This window comes from Neoarius graeffei, chromosome 2 (assembly GCF_027579695.1).
Source record: "Neoarius graeffei isolate fNeoGra1 chromosome 2, fNeoGra1.pri, whole genome shotgun sequence".
In the NCBI taxonomy this organism is placed as follows: Eukaryota; Metazoa; Chordata; class Actinopteri; order Siluriformes; family Ariidae; genus Neoarius; species Neoarius graeffei.
The window spans coordinates 17,912,993-17,939,387 of record NC_083570.1 but is presented as its reverse complement, the minus strand read 5'-3'; the positions used below and the strand labels follow the sequence as shown (position 1 = coordinate 17,939,387).

General features: G+C 43.3%; 1 protein-coding gene across 4 annotated transcripts; it reads right to left on the bottom strand.

Moving 5' to 3' along the window:
- Positions 1 to 1,499: 1,499 nt before the first annotated feature.
- Positions 1,500 to 24,363, bottom strand: LOC132881464 (uncharacterized). 4 transcript variants are annotated; one of them, XM_060913939.1, is made up of 7 exons: positions 24,180 to 24,363; positions 19,622 to 19,754; positions 18,530 to 18,895; positions 18,196 to 18,330; positions 17,870 to 18,072; positions 10,479 to 10,743; positions 1,500 to 2,090 (listed from the first exon to the last, which is right to left on the bottom strand). In XM_060913939.1, exons 2-6 carry the CDS (start codon positions 19,633 to 19,635, stop codon positions 10,481 to 10,483), a joined length of 981 nt encoding a protein of 326 aa, XP_060769922.1. In that variant the 5' UTR covers positions 19,636 to 19,754; positions 24,180 to 24,363; the 3' UTR covers positions 1,500 to 2,090; positions 10,479 to 10,480. The 4 variants fall into 4 exon arrangements, with proteins under 4 accessions (XP_060769922.1, XP_060769921.1, XP_060769920.1 ...); XM_060913938.1 differs by lacking the exon at positions 1,500 to 2,090 and adding an exon at positions 7,851 to 9,796; XM_060913937.1 differs by lacking the exon at positions 1,500 to 2,090 and having other exon boundaries at positions 10,316 to 10,743.
- Positions 24,364 to 26,395: the final 2,032 nt, after the last annotated feature.

The following is a 26,395-nucleotide window of genomic DNA, read 5'->3' as shown; positions in this document are numbered from 1 at the left end:
ACTTTTTTTGTGAAAGTCTCTCTCTCTGAGGCACCTAAGGACAAAAAACTAATTCGGCTCCCCAACTCGGCTCCCACCGAAGAGCCGGCTCCCGTCGTTCACTTCAAAGAGCCGGCTCTTTGAACCGGATCGTTCGCGACCGACACATCACTACCGGTTTCCTACTGACCCAGACAAGAGGGCCAAACGGATTGCAGCTGTGAAGAGACAGGATTGGGAGCCAACAGAGTACTCCAGACTTTGCAGTGATCATTTCATTTCAGGTTAGTTTATCAGTTAACGCAATTTTGATAAAATGTATAGCAAAAAGTAAATGGGTCAGTGTTTGTTAACCCATCTGAGCAGTGAAACAAGGCAGTGTTAATTTGTCTAGGGTTGCATGTAGCAGACATCAGACATAAAACGCAATAACAGAGGCTAGAAAGAAACGGGACACAGAAATAAATAAACAGGGCTCCATACCAAGGCTGGGCACAGTGTTTGTGATAAAAGACAGATCCAATTTAACACGAATCACAGCTTACTTTCTTGTAAAAATGTGCAAAGGTCTCCACCATCTCATACCGCCTTGCACTGAAGGATTTAAGCGTGCCGTCCAAAATGGCTGCGTCACTTGACTTGGTCACGTGGGTGAAATACCTCAATACTCCCATGTTGCACCCAATGTTAATGTGATAGGCTTCGGATCCACCACTACACTGACCGCAGTGGATTCTGAGAACAACTGTCTTCACCCCAAAATGACCAGACCCACCAGAATTACTGACCATAGTGCTACTTTAATACTTAATATCTCATCTCATTATCTCTAGCCGCTTTATCCTTCTACAGGGGTCGCAGGCAAGCTGGAGCCTATCCCAGCTGACTCCGGGCGACAGGCGGGGTACACCCTGGACAAGTCGCCCGGTCATCACAGGGCTGACACATAGACACAGACAACCATTCACACTCACATTCACACCTACGGTCAATTTAGAGTCACCAGTTAACCTAACCTGCATGTCTTTGGACTGTGGGGGAAACCGGAGCACCCGGAGGAAACCCACGCGGACACGGGGAGAACATGCAAACTCCACACAGAAAGGCCCTCGCCGGCCCCGGGGCTCGAACCCAGGACCTTCTTACTGTGAGGCGACAGCGCTAATCACTACACCACCGTGCCGCCCATACTTAATATATTTACCAGTTATATAGATAATAACATTATAAGTGGAATATTAATCAATGATATCAGTGATCATCTACCAGTTTTTACAATTTATGACTGTAATTGCAAGAGAAATGTGACAGACCATAAACTTAAGTCCAGAAGAGTTAGGATTTATTACTACAAGACTGGGAATCAGTTTATGTAGAGAATAGCATTGATGGAGCATATGATAACTTTAAGTATATTCAAATTATTATATGATAAAAATTGCCCACTGAAGCAATATAGTACAAAACAAAACTATAATGATCAACCTTGGATTACTAAGGGATTACAAAATGCCTGTCAGAAGAAAAATACTCTATATAGAGAATTTATTAAATTAAGTCAAGTCAAGTTTATTTGTATCGTGCTTTTAACAATAAACATTGTCGCAAAGTAGCTTTACAGAATTTGAACAACTTAAAACATGAGCTAATTTTATCCCTAATCTATCCCCAATGAGCAAGCCTATGGTGACGGTGGCAAGGAAAAACTCCCTCAGACGACATGAGGAAGAAACCTCGAGAGGAACCAGACTCAAAAGGGAACCCATCCTCATTTGGGCAACAACAGACAGCATGACTATAACATTAACAGTTTTAACATGAAGTCAGTTTTGTTGATGCTATAAACTCTTCATTGATGGAAACTTGAGTGCAAAACTGTTCATGACAACTGCAGTCCTAAAGTTAGCAAGTCAACTGTAGTCCTCAGCCATAAAAGCATTACTATAAGAGTCCAGAGCGTCTTCCAGGTGTGACTTTCAACTGTCCTCATGGGGCCGTCCTCCACAGGAGCGATGTGATGAGACTCCAACCAGACACAGGGCACCAGGATGGATCAGGCAGGTCCGAGGAGCAGAAGAGGTCAGTATCTCGATCCCAGGACCAACATGTAACTCAGAGGGACAGATTTAGGGGGGAGGGGGAGAGAGAGAGAGAGAGAGAGAGAGAGAGAGAGAGAGAAAACACAGGTTGTTAGGTGAGATTAAGAACCAAAGAGGCAGAAAATAAATATAAAAAATATAAAAAGTTAGAGTATCATAAGGAGATGTAGGAAGGATTCATCTCATCTCGTTATCTGTAGCCGCTTTATCCTGTTCTACAGGGTCTGTTAGGGTTTTGCTGGGATTCGAACCTGGTTCGTTGATGTGATAATCCAGCAAACCCCCACTAGGCCACCAGGGGGATGACTCAAATGCAGAGGCGTGAGGCGGAAGTAGAAAAAGAATCAAAAGGTTTATTTAAACTATATACACTATATACAGGGCAAAACAAAAGACAAAAAAAAACCAAAGAGTATAATCCAAAAGAAAAGCGAAGTGCAAAAATTCAAAAGCTAAGAAGATCAAAAAACACAGTACAAAGGAAACTGGAGATAAACATAACAGCACAAAGACTCCGTGACAAGAGGACTGAACTCAGGGGTATAAATAGACAAACAAATTAAGGACACAGGTGAAGATAATTAGGCAATTAACACAAACACAAAACACAGGAACAGTGGCGGCCTCTAGAGGCCAAAATAAACACGACATGAAAAGGAAATAACAGCGGCCTCTAGAGGCCAAAACAGTCCTAGTCCTAACAGGACCCCCCCCTCTAGGAGCGTCTCCTGACGTTCCCAGGGCGATCCGGATGGGCCGAATGGAAGTCCCGACATAGTTCTTTATCAAGGACATCCCGAGCAGGAACCCAGCAGCGCTCCTCAGGACCATAGCCCTCCCAGTCCACCAGATATTGCAACCCGCCGCGGACCCGGCGGGAGTCAAGCAGGCGATTCACAGTGAACACAGTCTGCCCCTGGAAGATGCAGGGGGGTGGGGGGTTCCTAGGGGCAGGGGCATACGTAGACGTCAGTACGGGCCGTAACAGGGAAACATGGAAAGTGGGGTTGATCCTCAGAGTCCGGGGCAACTGGAGCCGGTAGGAGACAGGGTTCACCCTGCGCACCACCTTGAAGGGGCCAATGTAGCGAGGAGCAAGCTTGCGGTTCTCCACCCGCAGTGGAAGGTCCTTAGTGGACAGCCAAACACGCTGCCCAGGGCGGAAAGCGTGTGCAGGTCTTCTATGGCGGTTGGCCTGAGTCTGGTTGGTTCTGGAGGTCTGTATGAGGGTCTTCCTGACCTTGCTCCAGGTCTTGCGACACCGTCTCACATATTGGTTGACCGAGGGCACCCCCATCCTTCTTGCCGACAAAGAAGAAGCCGGCTCCAGCAGGTGAAGTGGAGGGTCGAATAAACCCAGAGACCAGGGCATCTTTGAGGTATTCCTCCATGGCCTTGCGTTCTGGCTGAGAGAGTGAAAACAGTCTGCCACGAGGAGGGGTAGTCCCAGGGAGCAAGTCGATGGCACAGTCGTAGGCCCGGTGCGGAGGAAGAACGGCGGCCCTGCTCTTGCTGAATACCTCCTTGAGATCCCAGTACTCTGTGGGAACTTGAGATAACTCGGTGAGATCAGGGGGCTCGGCAGGAGACACAGGAGAGCTAGAGAGCAGACAAGAGGCATGGCATGCAGGGCCCCATTCCACAACCTGGCTTGTTACCCAGTCTATGCGAGGGTTGTGGCGAGTAAGCCAAGGAAGGCCTAGAATAACTGGGAACTCAGGTGAAGGAATCAGGTGCAGGGATATTTCTTCCTTGTGACCTTGAGACTGGAGGAAAACTGGAGAAGTAACTTGGGTGACTCTTCCATCACCTAACGCTTGGCCATCGAGGGCAGACACAGACAGTGGGACTTCAAGAGGTGCAGTTGGAATATTGATGCTTTGGGCGAAGTGAATATCCATAAAGTTCCCAGCCGCCCCTGAGTCTATCAAAGCTTGACAAGAGTGGACAGACTCACCCCAGGAGATGGAGACCGGGATGTAGATTCCTTGGCCAGGGAGTCCGGGAGAGAGGGTAGGCCCCGTCACAACCCTCCCTCGGCTGGACGGGGCGGTCCTTTTCCCAAGAGTTCGGGACATGATGCTCGGAAGTGACCAGGCTTGCCACAGTAGATGCAGCACTTGTCCCTCCTTCTGCGCTCCCTCTCAGATGCGGAGAGGCGAGTACGACCCACTTGCATGGGTTCTGGACAGTCACTGAAGGAGGTAGACGGTCTCCAGGTAGAGGTAGGGAGGCTGGGGGGGCTCAAGGCTTGGTGGCGTTCTCTCATCCTGTTGTCCAGACGAATAGCATGCGAGATGAGGGTTTCGAGGTCACTTGGGCATCCAATAGAGGCCAGACTGTCCTTGATGGGGTCAGACAGACCATGGTGGAAGGCTGACACCAGGGCAGTCTCGTTCCATCCACTTACTGCTGCGAGTGTTCGGAACGAGATGGCGTAATCTGCGACGCTTCCTCCTTGCCGGATGGACATGAGCTTTCGGGCTGCGTCGGTACTGATGTCTGCCTGATCGAAGACCCGAAGCATCTCTTCAGAAAACAGCTGGAAATCAAAGCACTCAGGTCCCTGTCTTTGCCAGATAGCAGTAGCCCAGGCTCGCGCCTTACCAGCTAATAAGGTGATCACAAAGGCAATCTTGCGGCGATCCGTAGTGTAGGTGGTAGGCTGAAGCTCAAAGGTGAGTTGACACTGGGTAAGGAACTCTCGGCACTCACTGTGCTTGCCGTCATACCTCTGTGGTGCAGGAAGGCTGGGTTCGCGAGGTGAAGGCAGCATTGCAGGAGGCACTGGAGCAGGAGTGGGAGCTGGATCAGGAGCAGGAACTGGATCAGGAGCAGGAGATGCAGGCAGAGATGTCAGCTGTGCCAGGGTTTTCCCAATTTGCTGAAGCAGTTCCTCGTGGCGAGCGAGGGCCTCACGTTGGCTGGTGAGCGTACGTCCATGAGCGTCCATGGTCGCTCCGAAGCGTGTCAAAGCTGCCATAATTCCCTGAAGGTTGGCCGGGTAGACAGTTGAAGCAGCCTCTGCTGAGTCGGTCATGACGGAGTCTTTCTGTTAGGGTTTTGCTGGGATTCGAACCTGGTTCGTTGATGTGATAATCCAGCAAACCCCCCACTAGGCCACCAGGGGGATGACTCAAATGCAGAGGCGTGAGGCGGAAGTAGAAAAAGAATCAAAAGGTTTATTTAAACTATATACACTATATACAGGGCAAAACAAAAGACAAAAAAAAACCAAAGAGTATAATCCAAAAGAAAAGCAAAGTGCAAAAATTCAAAAGCTAAGAAGATCAAAAAACACAGTACAAAGGAAACTGGAGATAAACATAACAGCACAAAGACTCCGTGACAAGAGGACTGAACTCAGGGGTATAAATAGACAAACAAATTAAGGACACAGGTGAAGATAATTAGGCAATTAACACAAACACAAAACACAGGAACAGTGGCGGCCTCTAGAGGCCAAAATAAACACGACATGAAAAGGAAATAACAGCGGCCTCTAGAGGCCAAAACAGTCCTAGTCCTAACAGGGTCGCAGGCAAGCTGGAGCCTATCCCAGCTGACTACGGGCGAAAGGCGGGGTACACCCTGGACAAGTCGCCAGGTCATCACAGGGCTGACACATAGACACAGACAACCATTCACACTCACATTCACACCTACGGTCAATTTAGAGTCACCAGTTAACCTAACCTGCATGTCTTTGGACTGTGGGGGAAACCGGAGCACCCGGAGGAAACCCACGCGGACACGGGGAGAACATGCAAACTCCGCACAGAAAGGCCCTCGCCAGCCACGGGGCTCGAACCTGGACCTTCTTGCTGTGAGGCGGCAGCGCTAACCACTACACCACCGTGCCACCCGTAGGAAGGATTATTATGGAAAATTAATAGATAATAGCAAAAAATAATATTAAAGGAATATAGAATATATTAAATAGTATTATTAAAGATTGCTCTGGACAAATACATTACCTTAAATACTTTAATGACAAAGGTATCAAAAATTATAACATGGATGTAGTTGCTAATAGTTTTAATAATTTTTTTGTTAATGTTGGACCAAGATTGGCTCAAAATATCGCTGATCCAGTAACAAATGATGATTGTATGATAATATTATAAAGAGGAATTCTTGTTCTATGTTTCTTACACTAGTAGATGAAAGAGAAATGATTGATATAGTTAATAAATATAGTAAAATGTCCACAGATTGTAATGATATTGATATGAAACTAGTGAAAACTATTACTGGGGGGATTTCTAAACCATTAACATACATCTGTAACTTGTCATTTCAAACTGGTACATTTCCAAGCAATATGAAAATAGCAAAAGTAATTCCATTGTATAAATCTGGGGACAAACACAACTTCACAAATTACAGACCTGTTTCTTTACTTCCTCAATTCTCCAAAATTCTTGAAAAACTATTCAGTAACAGATTAGATAAATTCATTGAAAAATATAAACTACTCAGTGATAGTCAATATGGATTTAGAGCAAATAGATCAACAGAGCTGGCACTAATGGAATCAATTGAAGAACTCAGTAACTCTATAGATGATAAAAAATATGTCGCTGGGATATTTATTGATCTCCCAAAAACTTTTGATTGTATTAATCATGATATATTAATTAATAAGATGGAACAATATGGGATAAGGGGAGTTGTATTACATTGGATCAGGGGTGTCAGAAGCATTTTTAATGTGGGGGGGGGGACACACTGGCGGGGGGTCTGAGGGTCCTCCCCAAGAAAATTTTTAATTAATTGGATGCCATTTCCTGCATTCTGGTGTATTTTTAACAGGTTGTTAAACACCTAATTTTACCTACAAAAGTCACTTAATTCAATGACTATTTTAGAGACTCAACAATAAGTCCTCATTCAACTAGTCCATATATTCATCAGCCTGTTTTTAAACCCACCGCTCTGCCTAAGATAATGAGATGAATGTGACATAATTTATCACCAACAATGACTTTATGGGTGCATTTTACTTTTTATTTTGTGTTTCCCTTTTTTAGTTTTAGATGTAACACAACATGCCACTGTGCCAAGCAATAGTGACACTCAACTGTATGTTTAAAAATAAGAATATTCATAATTTCACACAATGAACAGGCATGACATGGCATCATGCAAACTTCATAACACACAATCACACTGTGTCAAGCAACGGTGACACATAAAAAAATAACTTCACACAATGAACAGGTGCAGTTTTGTTAACCACCAACAGTGACTTTAGAATAGAATGCCTTTATTGTCACTATACACATGTACAATGAGATTAAAGCATCTCCAATAACAGTGTAAACAGCGTGTAGGGGGGGGGGGAAGGGGGTGTAAGGTGCACAGTCTAAGGTGTATGTGTTGTGTTACACATTATGGAGTGAGGTATTGCACAGAGACAGTCACATTTTAAATTATTGCATGAGAGAGTCACATTATGATAAAATATTACACATTATGAATTATTGCAAGGTAAGATGCACAGACTTGAGGTGTGTGTGCTGTGTGTAAGGTGCACAGACTTGAGGTGTGTGTGCTGTGTGTAAGGTGCACAGTCCTGAGGTGCATGTGCTGTGTGTAAGGTGCACAGTCCTGAGGTGCATGTGCTGTGTGTAAGGTGCACAGTCCTGAGGTGCATGTGCTGTGTGTAAGGTGCACAGTCCTGAGGTGCATGTGCTGTGTGTAAGGTGCACAGTCCTGAGGTGCATGTGCTGTGTGTAAGGTGCACAGTCCTGAGGTGCATGTGCTGTGTGTAAGGTGCACAGTCCTGAGGTGCATGTGCTGTGTGTAAGGTGCACAGTCCTGAGGTGCATGTGTTGTGTGTAAGGTGCACAGTCCTGAGGTGCATGTGTTGCGTTTCACATTATGGAGTGTGGTATTGCACATTATAAAAGTATTGCATAGAGAGAGTCACCTTATAAAGTACTGCACATTTATAAATTAGTAAAATAGTAAAATAAAATAGACTATAAAGTCAGAGCATATCCGAGTTCAGGGTGGTTATGGCTTTTGGAAAGAAGCTGTTTTTTAATCTATTTGTCTTTGTCCTGATGCACCTGTAGCGCCTCCCTGAGGGGAACAGGTCGAACAGATCAAAGCCAGGGTGGGAGCTGTCCTTGATAATATTCTTAGCTCTGCTAAGGCAGCGGGAGGTGTAAATGTCCATCAGGGAGGGGAGAGGGCAGCCAATGATCTTCTGTGCTGCCTTAACTACCCTCTGGAGCCTCTCCCTGTCTACAGCAGTGCAGCTGCCATACCATACTGTAATACAGTACGTCAGTATGCTCTTGATGGATGAGCGGTAGAAGGTCAGCAGCAGGTTGGAGCTTAAGTTGTACTTCCTGAGGACTCTCAGGAAGTGTAGCCACTGCTGAGCCTTCTTAATGACTGCTGTAATGTTTGCTGACCAGGAGATGTCGGCGGAGATGAGGACACCGAGAAACCAGAGAGTGTGGACCCTCTCCACATACACGTTGTTGATGTAGAGGGGGGCTAGGTTGGTGCTGTGCTTCCTGAAGTCAACAATGAGCTCTTTGGGTTTCTTGGTGTTCAGAGCGAGGTTATTTTCTGAACACCAGGCTGCCAATTTAGTGGGTGCATTTTACTTTTTTCCGATTCAGTGATACTCATAACAAAAATGACATGGCATCATGCAGTCTTCATAACACAAAATTACACTGTGTCAAGCGACGACACATAAAAGAGAACTTCACACAATGAACAAGTGCAGTTTTGTCAACCTACATGCAATGGTGGTACTACAGTAACATTTACAGATTAGTATAACAAATAGATTTATAGATATAACTCCTTCTTATATTGGTGCCACCACAATTTCCACCACTTCATAACTTTTATGCAGATGACACGAATATGTTTTGTTCTGGAACAAATTTACATGAGTTCAAAAACATAATCTCTTCAGAATTGTGCAGGTTAAAAAGTTGGTTTGATCGAAATAAATTATCATTAAATCTGTCTAAAACAAAAATCATGTTATTTAATAATTATAAAATAAACTAGACTGTATTTCTGCAGAGAAAATGCAGTGTGCTTGCTGAGCTGTAGCAGAACAGCTATCATGCTAGCATGCCAACATGCTAATGCCAACATGCTAACTAGCATGCTAACAGTTAGCATACTAACATGCTAACAGCATACTAACATGCTAAAAGCTAGCATGTTAATGCTAACATGATAACAGCTAGCATTCTAACATGCTAATGATTAACATGCTATTTATTAAAATTCTAACACTTTAAGGCTAATATGCTGACAGCTATCATGCTAACAGCTAACAGGCTAACATGCTAATGGCTAGTATGTTAACTTTTAGCATGCTAACACACTGAGGGTGACATGCTAACAGCTAACATGCTAACAGTTAGCATGCTAACATGCTTAGGCGAACTCGCTAACAGCAAACATGCGAACTCTGCATGCTACCATGCTAATCCTAACATGTTAACAGCTCTCATGATAACATGCTAATGGTGAACATGCTAACAACTCGTGAGCTAACAGCAGGCATGATATCGTAACGGGTAACATGGTAACAGCTAGCATGGTAACACGTGAATGCTTATATGCTAATTGCTATCGTGTGTGCAAGTATTCCTAGTAAAGTGGCCATTGAGTTGAAGTTGATTTGCTGTCAAAGTCTCAAATGAGCAGATCCTTGCCAAATGCATCATCACCTATGGGGGAAGGGAGGAATGACTCAGTCAAGCTTCCACTGATTAGCGGCAAAATGGAGAAAAAATGGACGGATGAAAGGCAAGACAAGGACGAGTGTGGGTCAGAACCGATGTCATGTGTGTGATGGGTGATTTGGCTTGAGGTGCCATATATGTTATTGCCTTGTGGCTACGCTATTCTGGTTGTTCATGACAATGTTTTGATTATTGCATTTTTTTTATTTTTAATTTTTTTTTCTTCTTTACTGTTCGGAATAAAGCAATCAGTCAATAACTGTACATAATCTCATCTCATTATCTGTAGCCGCTTTATCCTTCTACAGGGTCGCAGGCAAGCTGGAGCCTATCCCAGCTGACTACGGGCGAAAGGCGGGGTACACCCTGGACAAGTCGCCAGGTCATCGCAGGGCTGACACATAGACACAGACAACCATTCACACTCACATTCACACCTACGGTCAATTTAGAGTCACCAGTTAACCTAACCTGCATGTCTTTGGACTGTGGGGGAAACCGGAGCACCCGGAGGAAACCCACGCGGACACGGGGAGAACATGCAAACTCCGCACAGAAAGGCCCTCGCCGGCCACGGGGCTCGAACCCAGGACCTTCTTGCTGTGAGGTGACAGCACTAACCACTACACCACCGTGCCGCCACTGTACATAATGTTTTGGCAAATACCTTTAATCAGAGTCAGAGCTGCTGCAGGATGGCATTTCTATGTCAATTATTAGCTGTTCCTGGTTGCTGAATATGGGGGAAATCTCTGGCTGATTTTCATAGAAAGGCTTTGGACTGGGAAGTCCTTGTCTAGTCTCAAGAATCGCGACAGCGGGCTGATCATCCACTTCCATGTCCTCCACTGACCGTCCTGAATCTGAATGGATGGAACTGGTATCACTGGAAAAAAGCCTTGCTCCTGCTGTTTCTCCAGTCTCAGGAATGCCTATAGAGTGGAACAAAGAAAAGTGAATCACTGTATCCTGATGAGATTTGTGGATAAAGAATTATACGTGAAAATGATAATCATAATTCCATGCTGAGAAATATGGTAACCAGCAGAGGCAGTGAGAATCACCTGGTTAGTTCTTGTTTGTATCCTGTATTTGAAGTGTTTAATTCATGAAGTGATGTGTGATACATTATTTGCAATAAAGACAATATTATATCAAGGGTGATGAGATTCACCTGGATGACAAATGCAACTAAAAGGACAATTGGTAGACTGCATGCCTGCGCCAAGCCACATATCAACATCAAAATCAAATCGCTTGAACCGAGGATAAGACAGGATAAGCTGTACACCCAATTTCATCAAAATCCGTTCACTGATTTTTGAGCAGAGGTGGAAAGAGTACTAAAATATTATACTCAAGTACAAGTACTGTTACTCTGATGAAATTTTACTTAAGTACAAGTAAAGTTACCAGACAAAAAAATCTACTCAAGTAAAAGTAAAAAGTAGATCATTTAAAATGTACTTTGAGTAAAAGTAAAACATTACTTTTAACAATGGGTGTTTTCTGCCTCCATTGTGTTGTGCAAAAATGAAAAAGAAGAGGAAACAAGGATATGTGCATCTCAACCCAGATGTTTTATTTAAAGGAAGTGTATCAAATTGAATGCTTAGGATAATGCTGCATTAAAACTGAGACAAACAAAAAAGGTCAATACACAGTCATGTCGTTTACATCGCCCTGACCACACACAAAGCATTGTACACGAAATATGAAAGTGAAATGTTGCACCGAAATCTCGTAGCTTGCCTGTGTGCACTGTGTGTTATTGAACAATTCAATTCAAACATTATTTGTTTTGCTTAGTATTTCTTTCTGGCCTGTTGGATGTAGAATGGTAGGAGGACTGATCACGTCAGGTTGGCGAGCTAACTTGCTTGCATGATTAGCCAACCGAATAACAGACTAGTTACTGTTATGTTACAGTACCAACAGGTTGCTACTTCAACATTAGCAATGCCATCCACTATTTTTGGAATATAACCAGCCTATTGTTGGTTTTACTATGGAAAGGAAACATTATGATCAGGGGCGCAGATACGTTTTTTGAACTGGGGGGGGACAAAAAACTGGGGGGGACAAAGCTGCCAGCAAACCAACCCCGATATGCCTGTCAAACTTGTTGTGGGTAACCATAGCAACCAAGCTCGAGCTTGCAACCTGTGCAGTCTGCACAGCTCAACCAACCGAATATCAGTCTTTGTTTTGTTTTATGTGAGTTGTTGCAACTATGTATACACTGCTGTGCACCTCAATAAACCGAATGGTAATTAGTCTTTTGATTTTTCCGTGAGGTTTGCCTTATGCAAAGAAAGACAGTATAGACGTTTTTTCCTCCCTATAAGTGGGGGGGACCGAACGAGGTGAATTTAAATCTGGGTGGGACGAATCCCACCCGTCCCACCCTCTATCTGCGCCCGTGGTTATGATGCCAATGACAATACTTACCTCAACATGCTTGTGCAGATTAGACGTCGAATTTTTGTATGCCGCAATGGTTGTCTGCTTGGGCACACATAATCTGCATTGCATAATGAAACTGTCACCCCTTTTCTCTACGAAGCTGAAGTGATCACGTATGTAGGGCCAGGGGTGCACTTCATTACTGGAAGAAATTGCGTTTTCTGCAGGGTCGTCCACCACAGGTTCCTCGGTCTCCTCCATGTCCGCAGGGGCGCTTTATCAACACCCGTGGCCCAGGGGCTAGGCCCCTCATAGGCTACCTGTCAACCCTACCCTTACCGTTGGCCAGGAAAACACTCTTATTTTATTGGCAATACGTGTCAAGCATTTACAGTGTAAGCGCATAATTAGCCTAGAAGCCTATGATAGGTTACGTTTGGCTCAGCGTAGCTGCGCAAGGCCCACGCTCACATCGCTCAACACATCCGACCACAGAGGGAGAGAAGAACGCACGCATTATCATTACAGAGCCGGTTCTGATTATTACCACGGACAGGACAGTGATACTGCATAACTTTCACGCAGGGGCATGGCCAGAGATAACCACACAAGCGCGCGTGCGCTAATGTAGACCTATGTGTTGTAAACATAAAACACACACACCTACAGACAAGTCCTTTTAAAAAATAAAATACATAAAAATAGCTCGGCGGCATGAAAACATTCACTGCAAGACAAGGTGCCCTAGAATCGCCATCAGTTTTTAATATCTATATGGACTTTGTTGTCAGGATTGCACAGCATGAGATATCAAAACTGTACCCAGATACAGGCTTCAAGTTCAGATATTGCATTCCAAATGAGGTATCCACAAGAGAAATGCGTACGAAAGCACGAGCATCAGGAGAGGGTTGCATAACAGAGATTCTATACGCAGATGATCAGGCCATACTTGCTGGATCCATCGAGGAGCTTCAGAATATTCTTCAGTTGTATGATAAGACCTACACCCGCTTTGGTTTACAAATATCATATGTCAAAACAGAAACAATGGCTTTTAATGTCAATGAGGATATCAAATGTAAACCAAGTATCATTTCCCTTGGTGGCACTAATATTAAAAACGTCCGCACCTTTAAATATCTTGGTTATAATGTCAGCAACTGTGATGAATCCTCACACTTCCTGCATGCTAGGATAAGTGCTGCATTCATGAAATGGAATGAACTGAAACACGTTCTAACCGACCACCGAATACTACTAAAAACCCGTATAAAGTTCCTATTGGCATGCGTTCAATCTCGTCTCCTGCACAGCACACAGGCATGGCAACTATCATCCAGTGAAATTCACAAAATTGAGGTAGTGTGGCATGGCTTCCTAAGGAAAATGATTAAAGGTGGATATAAACAAAAGAATGCCCCTGACCAAAAGAACACTACAAATGAAGATATAGACTGGAGCTACAAGATGTCCAATGCTGACCTCCGGAAACTGACAGGAAGCCAGGATATAAAACTATCCTGCTACGTACAACAACTAAAATATATTGCTCACGTTTGCCGGATGGGCAATAACCAAGTGCAAAAGCAGCTCCTGTTTGACAAAAATGGTTACAAATGGACGAAATGGGAAAATCTGCTGGGCATAGACACCCAACAGATAAGACGTATGATGATGGACAAATCAAACTTTGAGCAACTCCTGCAACTGCTACAGCAGAAGCACCCCTAGAGAGTTTAACTTTTGACAGGGGAAGATGATGATGATGATGAAGGTACTTGGCTCGGCGGCCACATGAAACGTAAACACCATGGACAGCGGCCAAACTCATAACTCCACAGACCGAAATACACGAAACCAAGTCCTACTAGGGTCTATTTTACCGATCTATGTTCAAGCATCATGCAAGTCTTCCTTCTCCTTGAATAAGACCGTGCATTCAACTGCCTTTTTGACATGACTGCATAGAAATACCACTTGCAACAATATTTCACGCACTCCATCAAGAAAAAAGTTTAACATGATGAACACGGGCATACTGTTTTGAGCATACGATTTTTTAAAAAGAAACTAGCTACATCAAAGTCCTTCAATAAACCCATCCTTTAGCGCAAATGAGCTTAACCTAGTTCAAAGCATGACGCTAGCAGTAGCTGCATAAGGCAAAATCATGTGGGCCTTTCGTCAACAACAAGCCACGGCGGGCAAACAATAATCAAGTGTCCTTACCTTAAAACGTTGTCTTGACCACAGAACTTCTCAAGTATTTCACTTAAATCCACACGGGTTAACAACACACCCAACACAGCTAGTGAGAAATGTGGATATGCGCTAGCTTTGTATTGCTATTCCCCTCAGTATGCTTACTCTGTCTGCTGCCCGAACTGTGAACATTATAGGCTACAATCTTTTCATCAATTTCTTCAGTAGATGCCGTTTTAGACAGGGGCGTCAGAAGCATTTTTAATGTGGGGGGGACACACTGGCGGGGGGTCCTCCGCCAGAAAATTTTTAATTAATTTTCAACAATAAGTCCTCATTCAACTAGTCCATATATTCATCAGCCTGTTTTTAAACCCACCGCTACGCCTAAGATAATGAGATGAATGTGACACAATTTATCACCAACAATGACTTTATGGGTGCTTTTTATTTTGTGTTTTCTATTTAGTTTTAGATGTAACACAACATGCCACTGGGCCAAGCAATAGTGACACTCAACTGTATGTTTAAAAATAAGAATATTCATAATCTCACACAATGAACAGGCATGACATGGCATCATGCAAACTTCATAACACAAAATCACACCGTGTCAAGCAACGGTGACACATAAAAAATAACTTCACACAATGAACAAGTGCAGTTTTGTCAACCTACATGCAATGGTGGTACTACAGTAGCATTTACAGATTAGTATAACAAATAGATTTATAGATATAACTCCTTCTTATATTGGTGCCACCACAATTTCTACCACTTCATAACTTTTATCCCCCTTTCCTTCACAATCCACCTGGAATAACATCCATCTCTCTCTATTACTTTCCTCTCTACTATTCCTTCCCCATACACTGATTTCCCATCTTACTTTCCAGAAAACTGCCAAAGACCAGACAAAACAAGGAATCAGTAAATATCATCAGAGCAGACTTGACCTCATTCTTGGCATTACAGTAAGGCAGGCCTACTGGGTTTGAATGAAATGATAGCTAACGTTAAGCTAGCTGATACATCTCCTAACATTGACTAGCCAGCTAACTGCACTAACATTTCCATTGGGACAAAAAAACCCTGTCCTGTGGGGAAATTTTGACTGACTTTCCGCTTCTTTGTAAAGAATGTCCTTATGTCCATTGTGTCTGGGGAGGGAGCAAATACTGCAAACAATTCATCATCAACCAAGAATACCCCATTAGGCTAAGCTTATTTTATTGTTTAGTTGAATATTAATTTAACGTGTCCTAGGGTTAATTTTGAGGGCAGATAACAAAAGAATAAGGTTTTAGCAAAAGCTAGACATTGTGAGGTGGCAATGGGGATGACGTCACCTCCTCCACTTTCCAGCAGCTGCACCAACATTTCTGTGCTCGCGCTGAGATAAGCTTCACTCGCGCGCGGTGAGTTGTTGTCGGGAGCGCCCGGAAAACCCAGAGTGGATTTTCAGTGCTCTGTGTTTTCTCTTATCGATCAAGTGGAATGGATTCTTTCACGAAGCAATAGAAACGGCACTGGGTGAACTAATATTTGGTCCGAACGAAGAATTATGAAATGTGAGGGGGACACGCCCCCTTCACATTCAATGGTGGCGACGCCCATGGTTTTAGACATTTTATTATCCCCATCGAAATATGCTATTATACTAACAGGATTATAACTCAAATCACACGACACGTATTCAAATCACAACTGATTTATTTTACTGTTGGACAGATCATAGCATATCTAGCCTAGCTGCTTGTAGGCTGATAACTGATAAGTAGCTGATATTCTGAACAGATTGGTGATCCTTACCTTAAAAAAGTCTGTGACTTTAGGCAACGATTCTATCATTACCTGCATCTCTCTTTTTTTTCCTTTTATGCGCCCCGCTAACATGTGAACGCTTCATCTTTCAAAGCCTCTAAATTTGTGTCTCTGTAGTCTGCAGTCTTTGGCGCGCTTTCGTGCGTGACGTTATATTTTATTCTGGTCCAGTTGTGGGTGTTCGTTTCGCGAACCACATCCACCATGTCTCTTACAGCAGGCTACTGTGCGCTTATTTATTTCTAACCTTATTTCTATCCGTACATTAATGTAGGCCCACGATTCCGACAGTTTATTATTTTATTAATATTACAAGGGCGGCACGGTGGTGTAGTGGTTAGCGCTGTCGCCTCACAGCAAGAAGGTCCTGGGTTCGAGCCCCGGGGCCGGCGAGGGCCTTTCTGTGCGGAGTTTGCATGTTCTCCCCGTGTCCGCGTGGGTTTCCTCCGGGTGCTCCGGTTTCCCCCACAGTCCAAAGACATGCAGGTTAGGTTAACTGGTGACTCTAAATTGACCGTAGGTGTGAATGTGAGTGTGAATGGTTGTCTGTGTCTATGTGTCAGCCCTGTGATGACCTGGCGACTTGTCCAGGGTGTACCCCGCCTTTCGCCCGTAGTCAGCTGGGATAGGCTCCAGCTTGCCTGCGACCCTGTAGAAGGATAAAGCGGCTACAGATAATGAGATGAGATGAGATAATATTACAAGGCCCCTGATTGGCTGTGGCCCAGGGGCTTGAGCCCCCCCCCCTTAAAGCGCCGGTGCATGTCCGCCATCGTCTGTGTGAGACTCGCGCGCGCGACAACTGTCCTTCCCGTGATTCATTTCCAGAACGCATTTCCCCTTCTCCGTTTTAGCCTTTTTTATTTATTTATTTTTTACTCAGTAACGATTGTGATGTAAAATGTACCGAAGTACACTACTTAAAAGAAAACATACTTAAGTAAAAGTAAAAGTACACTCTTTAAAAATTACTTGAAAAAGTATAAGTACACAAAAAAGCTACTCAAGTACAGTAACGCGAGTAATGTAATTCGATACTTTCCACCTCTGTACGGTGGCACCAAAAACCATTATGGATGGAGACCTCCCCTGCGACAGTGGATGACCAAGACTTCCTTCGTGTCTCATCTTGCTCTAAGTGCTCCACGACACCTGCTAGGACTGCCTTCTCGGCTGTTGGACCTACCTGTTGGTCTCCTCCGCCCAATCCGCCAGAGCCAGTCTTCATATGCTGGGACAGACATATCCCCCCAGCTCACTGAGTGATTGAGACCCATTGGCTACCCTCAACCAGCTTTAGCCCATCTGCCAAGACGGTTAACCGGGGCATGCTGCATGTGCTACAACTTCTTGTAGCCACTGGTGAGAGTTGGGTGTCAGGTGGGGTCCAAAGGTCGATTGCCAAGTCCCTTTCAGGGCTGCTAAGCCTCCCCACCAGAAGTACTCCCCCTCCCATGACACCCCAATGACAGTAGGATTTATAGCAAATGCTTTGTCATACATCACTTCAGGTCTCAGCATGCATGTGTCCAAGAATGTATTCAGGTGATTCTCACTACCCTTGGTGTTTAAGAGAGTTAAATATATCCCACACCCAAACTGAGATTAAACTGCAACTCTTACCAAGCTTATCTTCGTTTGCTTGGGTTATATTGACGTATCCAGCCAAACATTTGACATAGTTTACGTGACTCTCCCACTCAAAAGGCTGAAATGAAGGCTTTGTTGGATCATTGTCATATAGATACCATTCATTTTTGGAGTACTGGAAACACATCGTCATGTGTTCTTCCTTCCCAAGCAGTAAAAATTGAAGCTCAAAGATCCTAAAAGGAAGATAAATACACCATTCAAGAGACATAACGGGGATAAACAAATAAACTTTAGTTTCAAAATTCAGTTTTGCTGAAACTGATGTAAAATGATTTTTGAAGCATTTGTACAGTTACCTTTTCTTCTCATCATCAACTTGGAGTGGCGGTTCAGTACAATACAGAACATTGTGAGCTTCACCATGAACCAGAATTAGATTTGGATCAGACTGGTTGCCCAGAACTTTTACATCACCACATTTCATAAATATGCTGCCAAGACAAACATCACATTACAGGCAGAAAGATTTAACCTGAATGTTAAAGTATATAAATCTTGCTCTTTACAAATGAACTATTTGTTAAAACATGCCAAATTACTTAAAATTAATTATGTCCATGAGAGGTCATGTTTTTTTTAATCATTTATAAAAGCAGAGGCTATTGCTTTTTAAGTTGCTTATACACTTACCTGGGTATTTCTTTATAGTTGGCACCATCATTTGGAGGGTTTTGGTTATAAGTGATTTCTGCACATGCCAGTTTCGCAAATAGTGGGAAATATTCTTTGACATGGCCATAAAGGTCAACTTTACCAGGACTCAGCTCTTTCACACAGAGATGTCGAGCGTCATTATACTTTTTTTCTTTTAACAAAATCATAATTTTTCTGAAAAAATCATTGCAATTTAAAAGATTTTCTATATTTGTATATTTCATGTAGGTTGTTTGAAGAGCAGCTAGCAATGAGTCTAGGACACAAGTATTGATAAACGGGTATGAGTCAGAAGTCCATTTGATGTAAGGAAAGGGATCGTCAATCAGCAATTTAAGCAGCCTAGAATTAAAATGGAAACCGAGAAATTCAAATCAGTTAATACAGAAAATGTATGAAATTTTAATGATTTAAAATTACCAACACTATCCAATCAAAACAAACAAACAAATAAACAAACACCCCCCCCCAAAAAAAAAAAAAAACTGGCTATCTTGGTTAACTAGCTAGCTAGTTAGCTAACTAGCATTCTAGAACTTTCCTCACGGATCATGATGAGACTGTGTTTTTAGGCTGAGACTTTTCTTGGAATGTTGACTCAAAATTATGGAATGAAATGGATTATGTCCAAGCAGTTTAGCCAGCTGTTCAAATTTGTGTTCCATAAAACAAGGTCCGAATTGTTATATGTGTTCTTTGTCGCATGTATAACATATATATAGTTTTGACTGAGTGCCATGTCTTCCCGTATTTCAGTCCGTCACACCAGTCTTATGACTGGTACATGACAAAAAAACGAAATGAGAAGTGAAATGTCATTACAAGTCATTACTAAATATGAAACAAAGGTTGAGCAAACATTCTCTTACTCAAGATTTAACGTCCTGAATTTCACATGCTAGAACACGCTCTCTGTCTTGTCTTCAAAGCTAACATGTCGAGCCTAGCCTACTGATTGCGGTTCTCTAACAAGGCTTGTCTTAAGTCCCTCTAAGACATTGTATGAACTGTGCTAGATCAAAAGGTTTTCAGAGTTAGATCTTATTGAATTTTGTAATTTTATTTTACCTTTGCCTTTCCATTTTAAATCAGTTTAAAAGTCTTCTCAAGCAAGGAAACCATACAATGGTAGACTTCCTGTTGTTGAAGAGGCTGAGCGTGCGAATGTAAATTGCAAGGAGGTAACAGGATCACCAAAGTTCTGTGCACACACCATAAAAGGAAATGAACTATGATATAATATAAAGGCATGTCAAAGATATTTCATGTAGCATATGAAACAAATGACGGAAATTAAAGGAGCTATATCTTCATATATGTTTTCTACTGAACATTCTTTTTTTACACACACACACACACACACACACACACACACACACACACACACACACACACACACACGTGCATCTCAAAAAATCAGAATATTGTGAAAAAGTTTTTTCGTAATTGAATTCAAAAAGGTAAACTTTCATATATTCTATATTCATTACACAAAAATGAAATATTTCAAGCCTTTTTTGTTTTAATTTTGATGATTATGGTTTATAGCTCATGAAAATCAGAAATCCACTATCTCAAATTATTGCAATATTTTCTAAGACCAATCAAAAAAGGATTCACAATCCAGAAATGTCCAACTTCTGAAAAGTATGTTCATTTATACACTCAATACTTGGTTGGGGCTCCTTTACAACAAATTACTGCATCATTGTGGCGTGGCATGGAGGTGATCAGCCTGTGGCACTGCTGAGGTGTTATTGAAGCCCAGGTTGCTTTGATAGTGGGCTTCAGGTGTTTCTCATCTTCGTCTTGACAAAACCCCATAGATTTTCTATGGGGTTCTGGTCAGGCGAGTTGGCTGGCCAATCAAACACAGTAATATCTCATCTCATCTCATTATCTCTAGCCGCTTTATCCTTCTACAGGGTCGCAGGCAAGCTGGAGCCTATCCCAGCTGACTACGGGCGAAAGGCGGGGTACACCCTGGACACGTCGCCAGGTCATCACAGGGCTGACACATAGACACAGACAACCATTCACACCTACGGTCAATTTAGAGTCACCAGTTAACCTAACCTGCATGTCTTTGGACTGTGGGGGGAACCAGAGCACCCGGAGGAAACCCACGCGGACACGGGGAGAACATGCAAACTCCACACAGAAAGGCCCTCGCCGGCCCCGGGGCTCGAACCCAGGACCTTCTTGCTGTGAGGCGACAGCGCTAACCACTACACCACCGTGCTGCCACACAGTAATATCATGGTTAGCAAATCATTTGATAGTAGTTTTGGCACTGTGGGCAGGTGCTCAGTTCTACTTAAAAAGGAAATCAGCAGCTCCATAAAGTTTTTCAGCATATGGAAGCATGAAGTGCTCTAATATCTTCTGGTAGATGCTGTGTTGATTTTGGACTTGATAAAACACAATGGACCAACACCAGCAGATGACATGGCACTCCAAATCATCACAGACTGCAGAAACTTCACACCAGTCTTCAAACACCTTGGATTCTGTGCCTCTCCACTCTTCCTCCAGACTCTTGGACCTTGATTTCCAAATGAAATGCGAAATTTACTTTAGACCATTGAGCAACAGTCCAGTTCTTTCTCTCCTTAGCCCAGGTAAGATGCTTTTGATGTTGTCTCTAGTTAGATTAGATTAGATTAGATTAGATTAGATTAGATTAGATTAGATTAGATTAGATTAGATTAGATTAGATTAGATTAGATTAGATAGAACTTTATTGATCCCTTTGGGCGGGTTCCCTCAGGGAAATTAAAATTCCAGTAGCATCATTACAGGATAAACAGAGAATAGAAATAGAGAAAAAACTTCTAGATAAATTAAATTAGGTATTTGCATATACAAATATAAAAAAGAATAAGAATAAGCTATGGGGAAGAGGGGGGAGAGAAAAAAAGGGCCAACGGAAGAGGTATTGCACATTATATTGCACATTGTCCAGTATTGTTTATTGTCAGGCTACGCTACTGCTCCTTCCCATCCTCTGTCCTCCTGTTACCCTTCCTCGCCTCCAGAGAGGAGTTGTACAGTCTGATGGTGTGAGGGAAGGAGCATTCTGTCACTGAACAGGCTCCTCTGGTTGCTGATGACGGTGTGCAGAGGGTGACTGGCATCGTCCATGATGTTCAGTATTTTGTCCATAGTCGTCTTCTCTGCCACCATCACCAGAGAGTCCAGCTTCATGCCGACCACAGAGCTGGCCCGCCTGATCAGTTTGTCCAGCCTGCATGTGTCCTCCTTGGATGTGCTGCCCCCCCAGCACACCATGGTGTAAAACAGGACACTGGCGACCACAGACTGATAGAACATCCACAGGAGTTTCCTGCAGATGTTAAAGGACCGCAGCCTCCTCAGGAAGTACAGCCTGCTCTGTCCCTTCCTGTACAGGTGGTTGGTGTTGTAAGTCCAGTCCAGTTTGCTGTCTAGCCATAGCCCGAGGTACTTGTAGGAATCCACAGCCTCCACCTCGACTCCCTCGATCAGAACTGGTCGTGACCTTGTTCTGGACCTCCCAAAGTCAATGACCAGCTCCTTGGTCTTCGAGGTGTTGAGCTGCAGATGGTTCCTGCTGCACCAAGCAGCAAAGTTCCTCACCAGGCTCCTATACTCCTGCTCTCTGTCATCCCTGATACACCCCACAATGGCTGTGTCATCGGCGAACTTCTGAATGTGACACAGCTCCAAGTTGTAGCAGAAGTCCGCGGTGTACAGGGTGAAGAGAAGAGGGGCCAGCACCGTGCCCAGGGGTGCTCCAGTGCTGCTAATCACAATATCAGACGTGATGTCCTTCAGCCTGCCATACTGCGGCCTGTCGGTGAGGTAGCTGGAGATCCAGGTGACCAGGCAGGGGTCCACTCGCATCCTGTTCAGTTTGTTCTGAAGCATAAGGGGCTGGATGGTGTTGAAGCCACTCAAGAAGTCCAAGAAGAGGATCCTCACTGTGCCATTTCCCTTATCCAGATGCGAGTGGGCTTGGTGTAGCAGGTAGAGGTTGGTGTCTTCCACACCAACACCTGCCTGGTACGCAAACTGCAGACAGTCCTGGGCATGTTACACCTGGGGTCTGAGGAGGCTGAGGAAGAGTCGCTCCAATGTCTTCATCAGATGTGAAGTGAGTGCCACCGGTCGGAAGTCATTCAGCTCGCTGGGCCGGTTCTTCTTGGGAACTGGAACAATGCATGATGTCTTCCAGAGGGTGGGCACTTTCCCCAGCTGCAGGCTGAGGTTGAAAATGCATTGAAGTGGTTCACCCAGTTCAGCAGCACAGGTCTTCAGTAGTTGGGGACACACCTTGTCCGGGCCTGCTGCTTTCCTGGGGTGAAGCTTTCTCAATTGACCTCTGACCTGGTCTGCAGTAATGCATGGAGGAGTCTGTGTTAAAGTGGGGGAGGAGGGGGCTGCTGCAATGACTGGGGGAGGTGTGTTGAGGGAAGAAGGAGAGATGGCTGCAGTGAGGGGGAGGGTGGGGGGGACATGGTGGGCTGGTTGAACCAGTTGAAGAAGTCATTCAACTCGTTCGCCCTCTCCACTGTCCCCTCAATGACTCTGGTCTTTGTGTTGTGGCCTGTGATGGTTTTCACACCTTCCCAGACCTCCCTCATGCTGTTCTCCTTCAGCTTCTGCTCCACCTTTCTCCTGTAGCTGTCCTTAGCTTCCCTCACGCAGCGTTTCACCTCCTGCTGTGCTGCTTTCATCACCTCCCTGTCCCTGTCCCTGAAGGCGGCCTTCTTCCTGTTGAGGACAGCTTTGACTTCCTGTGTTCAGGAGTGGCTTGATATTAGGAACGCAATAGTTGTAGCCCCTTTCCTGAAGACATCTGTGCGTGGTGGCTCTTGATGCGCTGACACCAGCCACTGTTTTACTCAAACTCAAAATGAAATGTTCTAATAATTTGAGATAGTGGATTTCTGATTTTCATGAGCTGTAGGACATAACCAACAAAATTAAAGCACAAAAAGCCTTGAAATATTTCACTTTACATGTAACGAAGATAGAATATATGAAAGTTTTCCTTTTTGAATGAACTTATGAAAAAAATTTTTTTTTCACGATATTCCAATATTTTGAGATGCACTCGTATATGCATACTACATCATCAGACAGCATGACTGGAAGTAAAACAGAACAATGCTCAACAAATTAGTCATTATGAATATTAACCATTCTTAATGCTTTCCATCAAACAAAAGGTTTAAATTTCCAAATAATAACTTATTTATTTATTTATTTATTTATTTAAAATAGGATTCAGCACTGGAATTAAATTAGGTCTAAGCTTTTTTTTTGTGTGGTTTTGATTAGGTTTTTTTTTTTTTTTCAACAGGGCAGGCATAGACTGTTAAATAAGCACATGACCTAGTGATGCTAATATGGCTATTCAGGATTGATAGCTAATGTGTTTACATTATTTATTTTTTTGTTTGAAATCTTTTTAACTGCTACTCAAAAAAACAACAAAAAAGGCATGACCACTAGTTATGACTAACCTTTGGCTCATTCATAACATACATCCTGTATTACTCATACTGCTTATGCTTTTCTAGTGAGATTTGGTATGTTGCTTCATGACTCAGATTCACAGATATCACAGATCGAATCTCACCGATGGGTTTTGTCCCAGGTTGAAACTGACCAACTGAGGTTCTTCTCGAAGGATATGGCCTAAAAGCATCATATAAACAAACCATCAAAGATCTTGTCCATATTTAGAGCAGATTATAAGTTTTACTTTACTTTGCTTTTACAGTTTTATCTAAAAGTTAAGTCAAAAATGCTGTGCTGGTCATGGCTGCCATGTCAAAGCTGGAGGAAGTTGCGTCTGATGGAGGAAGTTACATATGCACCACGTCAAGGATGATGCAACAGTTGTTATGAATGAAGATACCTCAGATCAAAACAAGAAATTATGACATGTTTACATGGTGTTTTGAGGCATTTGATCTGCCAAAAACTGTCCATTTTAATTTACTGTAAATGTTTCAAGCTATTGGAAGTATTCAAAGCAGTGTATCGTTACTTCTGTTTGCTTCCCTGCAGTGTGTTCATATTTTCTAGTTGAAACGTCCACCTTCTCCCCAGATTCAGTTTCTGAACTTCAAGAATAAATCATTGTCTGATGACTTGTTCACTCTTCCTAGCTATACAAATCAGCCATGAAAAAGCTGTAAGATTTACATCTTTATTTCATGTTTTACATATTTATTTCATTTCAAAAGCCTCAAGCATTTATTTCCTGTTTCACTGTGCTTAGGGCAACCTGGAACCATGCCAGATTTGCTGTTATAATAAATGCTCATGCAGAGCTCCTGCTGATAATTTTATTAGGTATACACTCACCCAGCCACTTTATTAGGAGCACCCATACATCCACCTGTTATTTTATGCAGTTCTCTAATCAGCCGATCCCTTGACAGCAGCACAGTGCATACGATCTTGCAGATACAAATCAAGAGCTTCAGTTAATATTCACAATATTCAGACATCAGAATGGGAAAAATTGTGATCTCAAAGTATAACTTTCTTTCAGTATGGCATGGGTGTTGGTTTGAGTCAGATGGACTGGTTTGAGTATTTCAGAAACTGCTGATCTCCTGGGGTTTTCACACACAACAGTGTCTAGAGTTTACACAGAATGGTGCGCAAAACAACGAGTGAGTGAGCAACAGTTCTCTGGGTGGAAACAAACACCTGATTGATAAAAGAGGTCAGAGGAAAATGGACAGATTGGTTCAAGCTGCCAGGAAGGATAGAGTAACTCATATAATCACTATTTACAACCGTGGTGAGCAGAAAAGCATCTCAGCATGCAACAGCAGAAGATCACATTGGGTTCCACTCCTGTAGCCAAGAACAGGAATCTGAGAATCAAGAACAAGTTCCTATTAAAGTGGCCAGTGAGTGTAGTTTGTATGTCTAGAATTACTATTACTCACTTGGTACCTTGTACAGTGTATAACACACTGACCATCAGAGTACCACTGGTGAAGAGAAGATAACCTGGTGGTGGTTACAGCAGTGTCATTGACACGTTATTAATTGTAACAGCCTAACTAGGTATGTAGCACAGGTGCTAGGCTTATCCCATCAATTATCAATCATCAATTATAGAGTTAATCTCTCTCTCTACCAAAAAAAAAATCAACCACTCATAACCGATAACTGAATGCTGGGGTTGCCAAAATAGATTACATTTTAAATGTGCTGTTGCTCATTCCACTGCCAGTAGCGAGTTAAGATGATGCTTACATAACAGATCCAGTATGAATGTGTAGTAGACATGAGGTTTTTGGACTCAGCAGACATAAATGCAAAATCCACTGCAAAGGTTTGTCAAATTTTAGTTTTTACTATTGAGCTCAATGTCAAAACCAAATGGAATAATGGGCAAGCATAAGGATCTGATTGACTTTGACAAGGGCCAAATTGTGATGGCTCGGTGACTGGGACAGAACATCTCTAAAACGGCATGTCTTGCGGGGTGTTCCTGGTATGCAGTAGTTAGTACCTACGAAAAGTGGGCCAAGGAAGGGCAATCGGTGAACCAGCAACAGGCTCATTGATGCACATAGGGAGTGAAGGCTAACCTGTCTGGTCCGATTCCAAAGAAGAGGTACTATAACACAGATTGCTGAAAAACTTGATGCTGGCTATGAGAGAAAGATGTCTGATCACACAGTGCATCGCAGCTTGCTGTGTATGTGGATGTATAGCCACAGACCAGTCAGAGTGCCCATCCTGACTCCTGTCCACCACCACAATAGGCACATGAGTATCAGAATGCACTATGGGAAGAAGACATGCCAACAGAGGCGGTGTGAT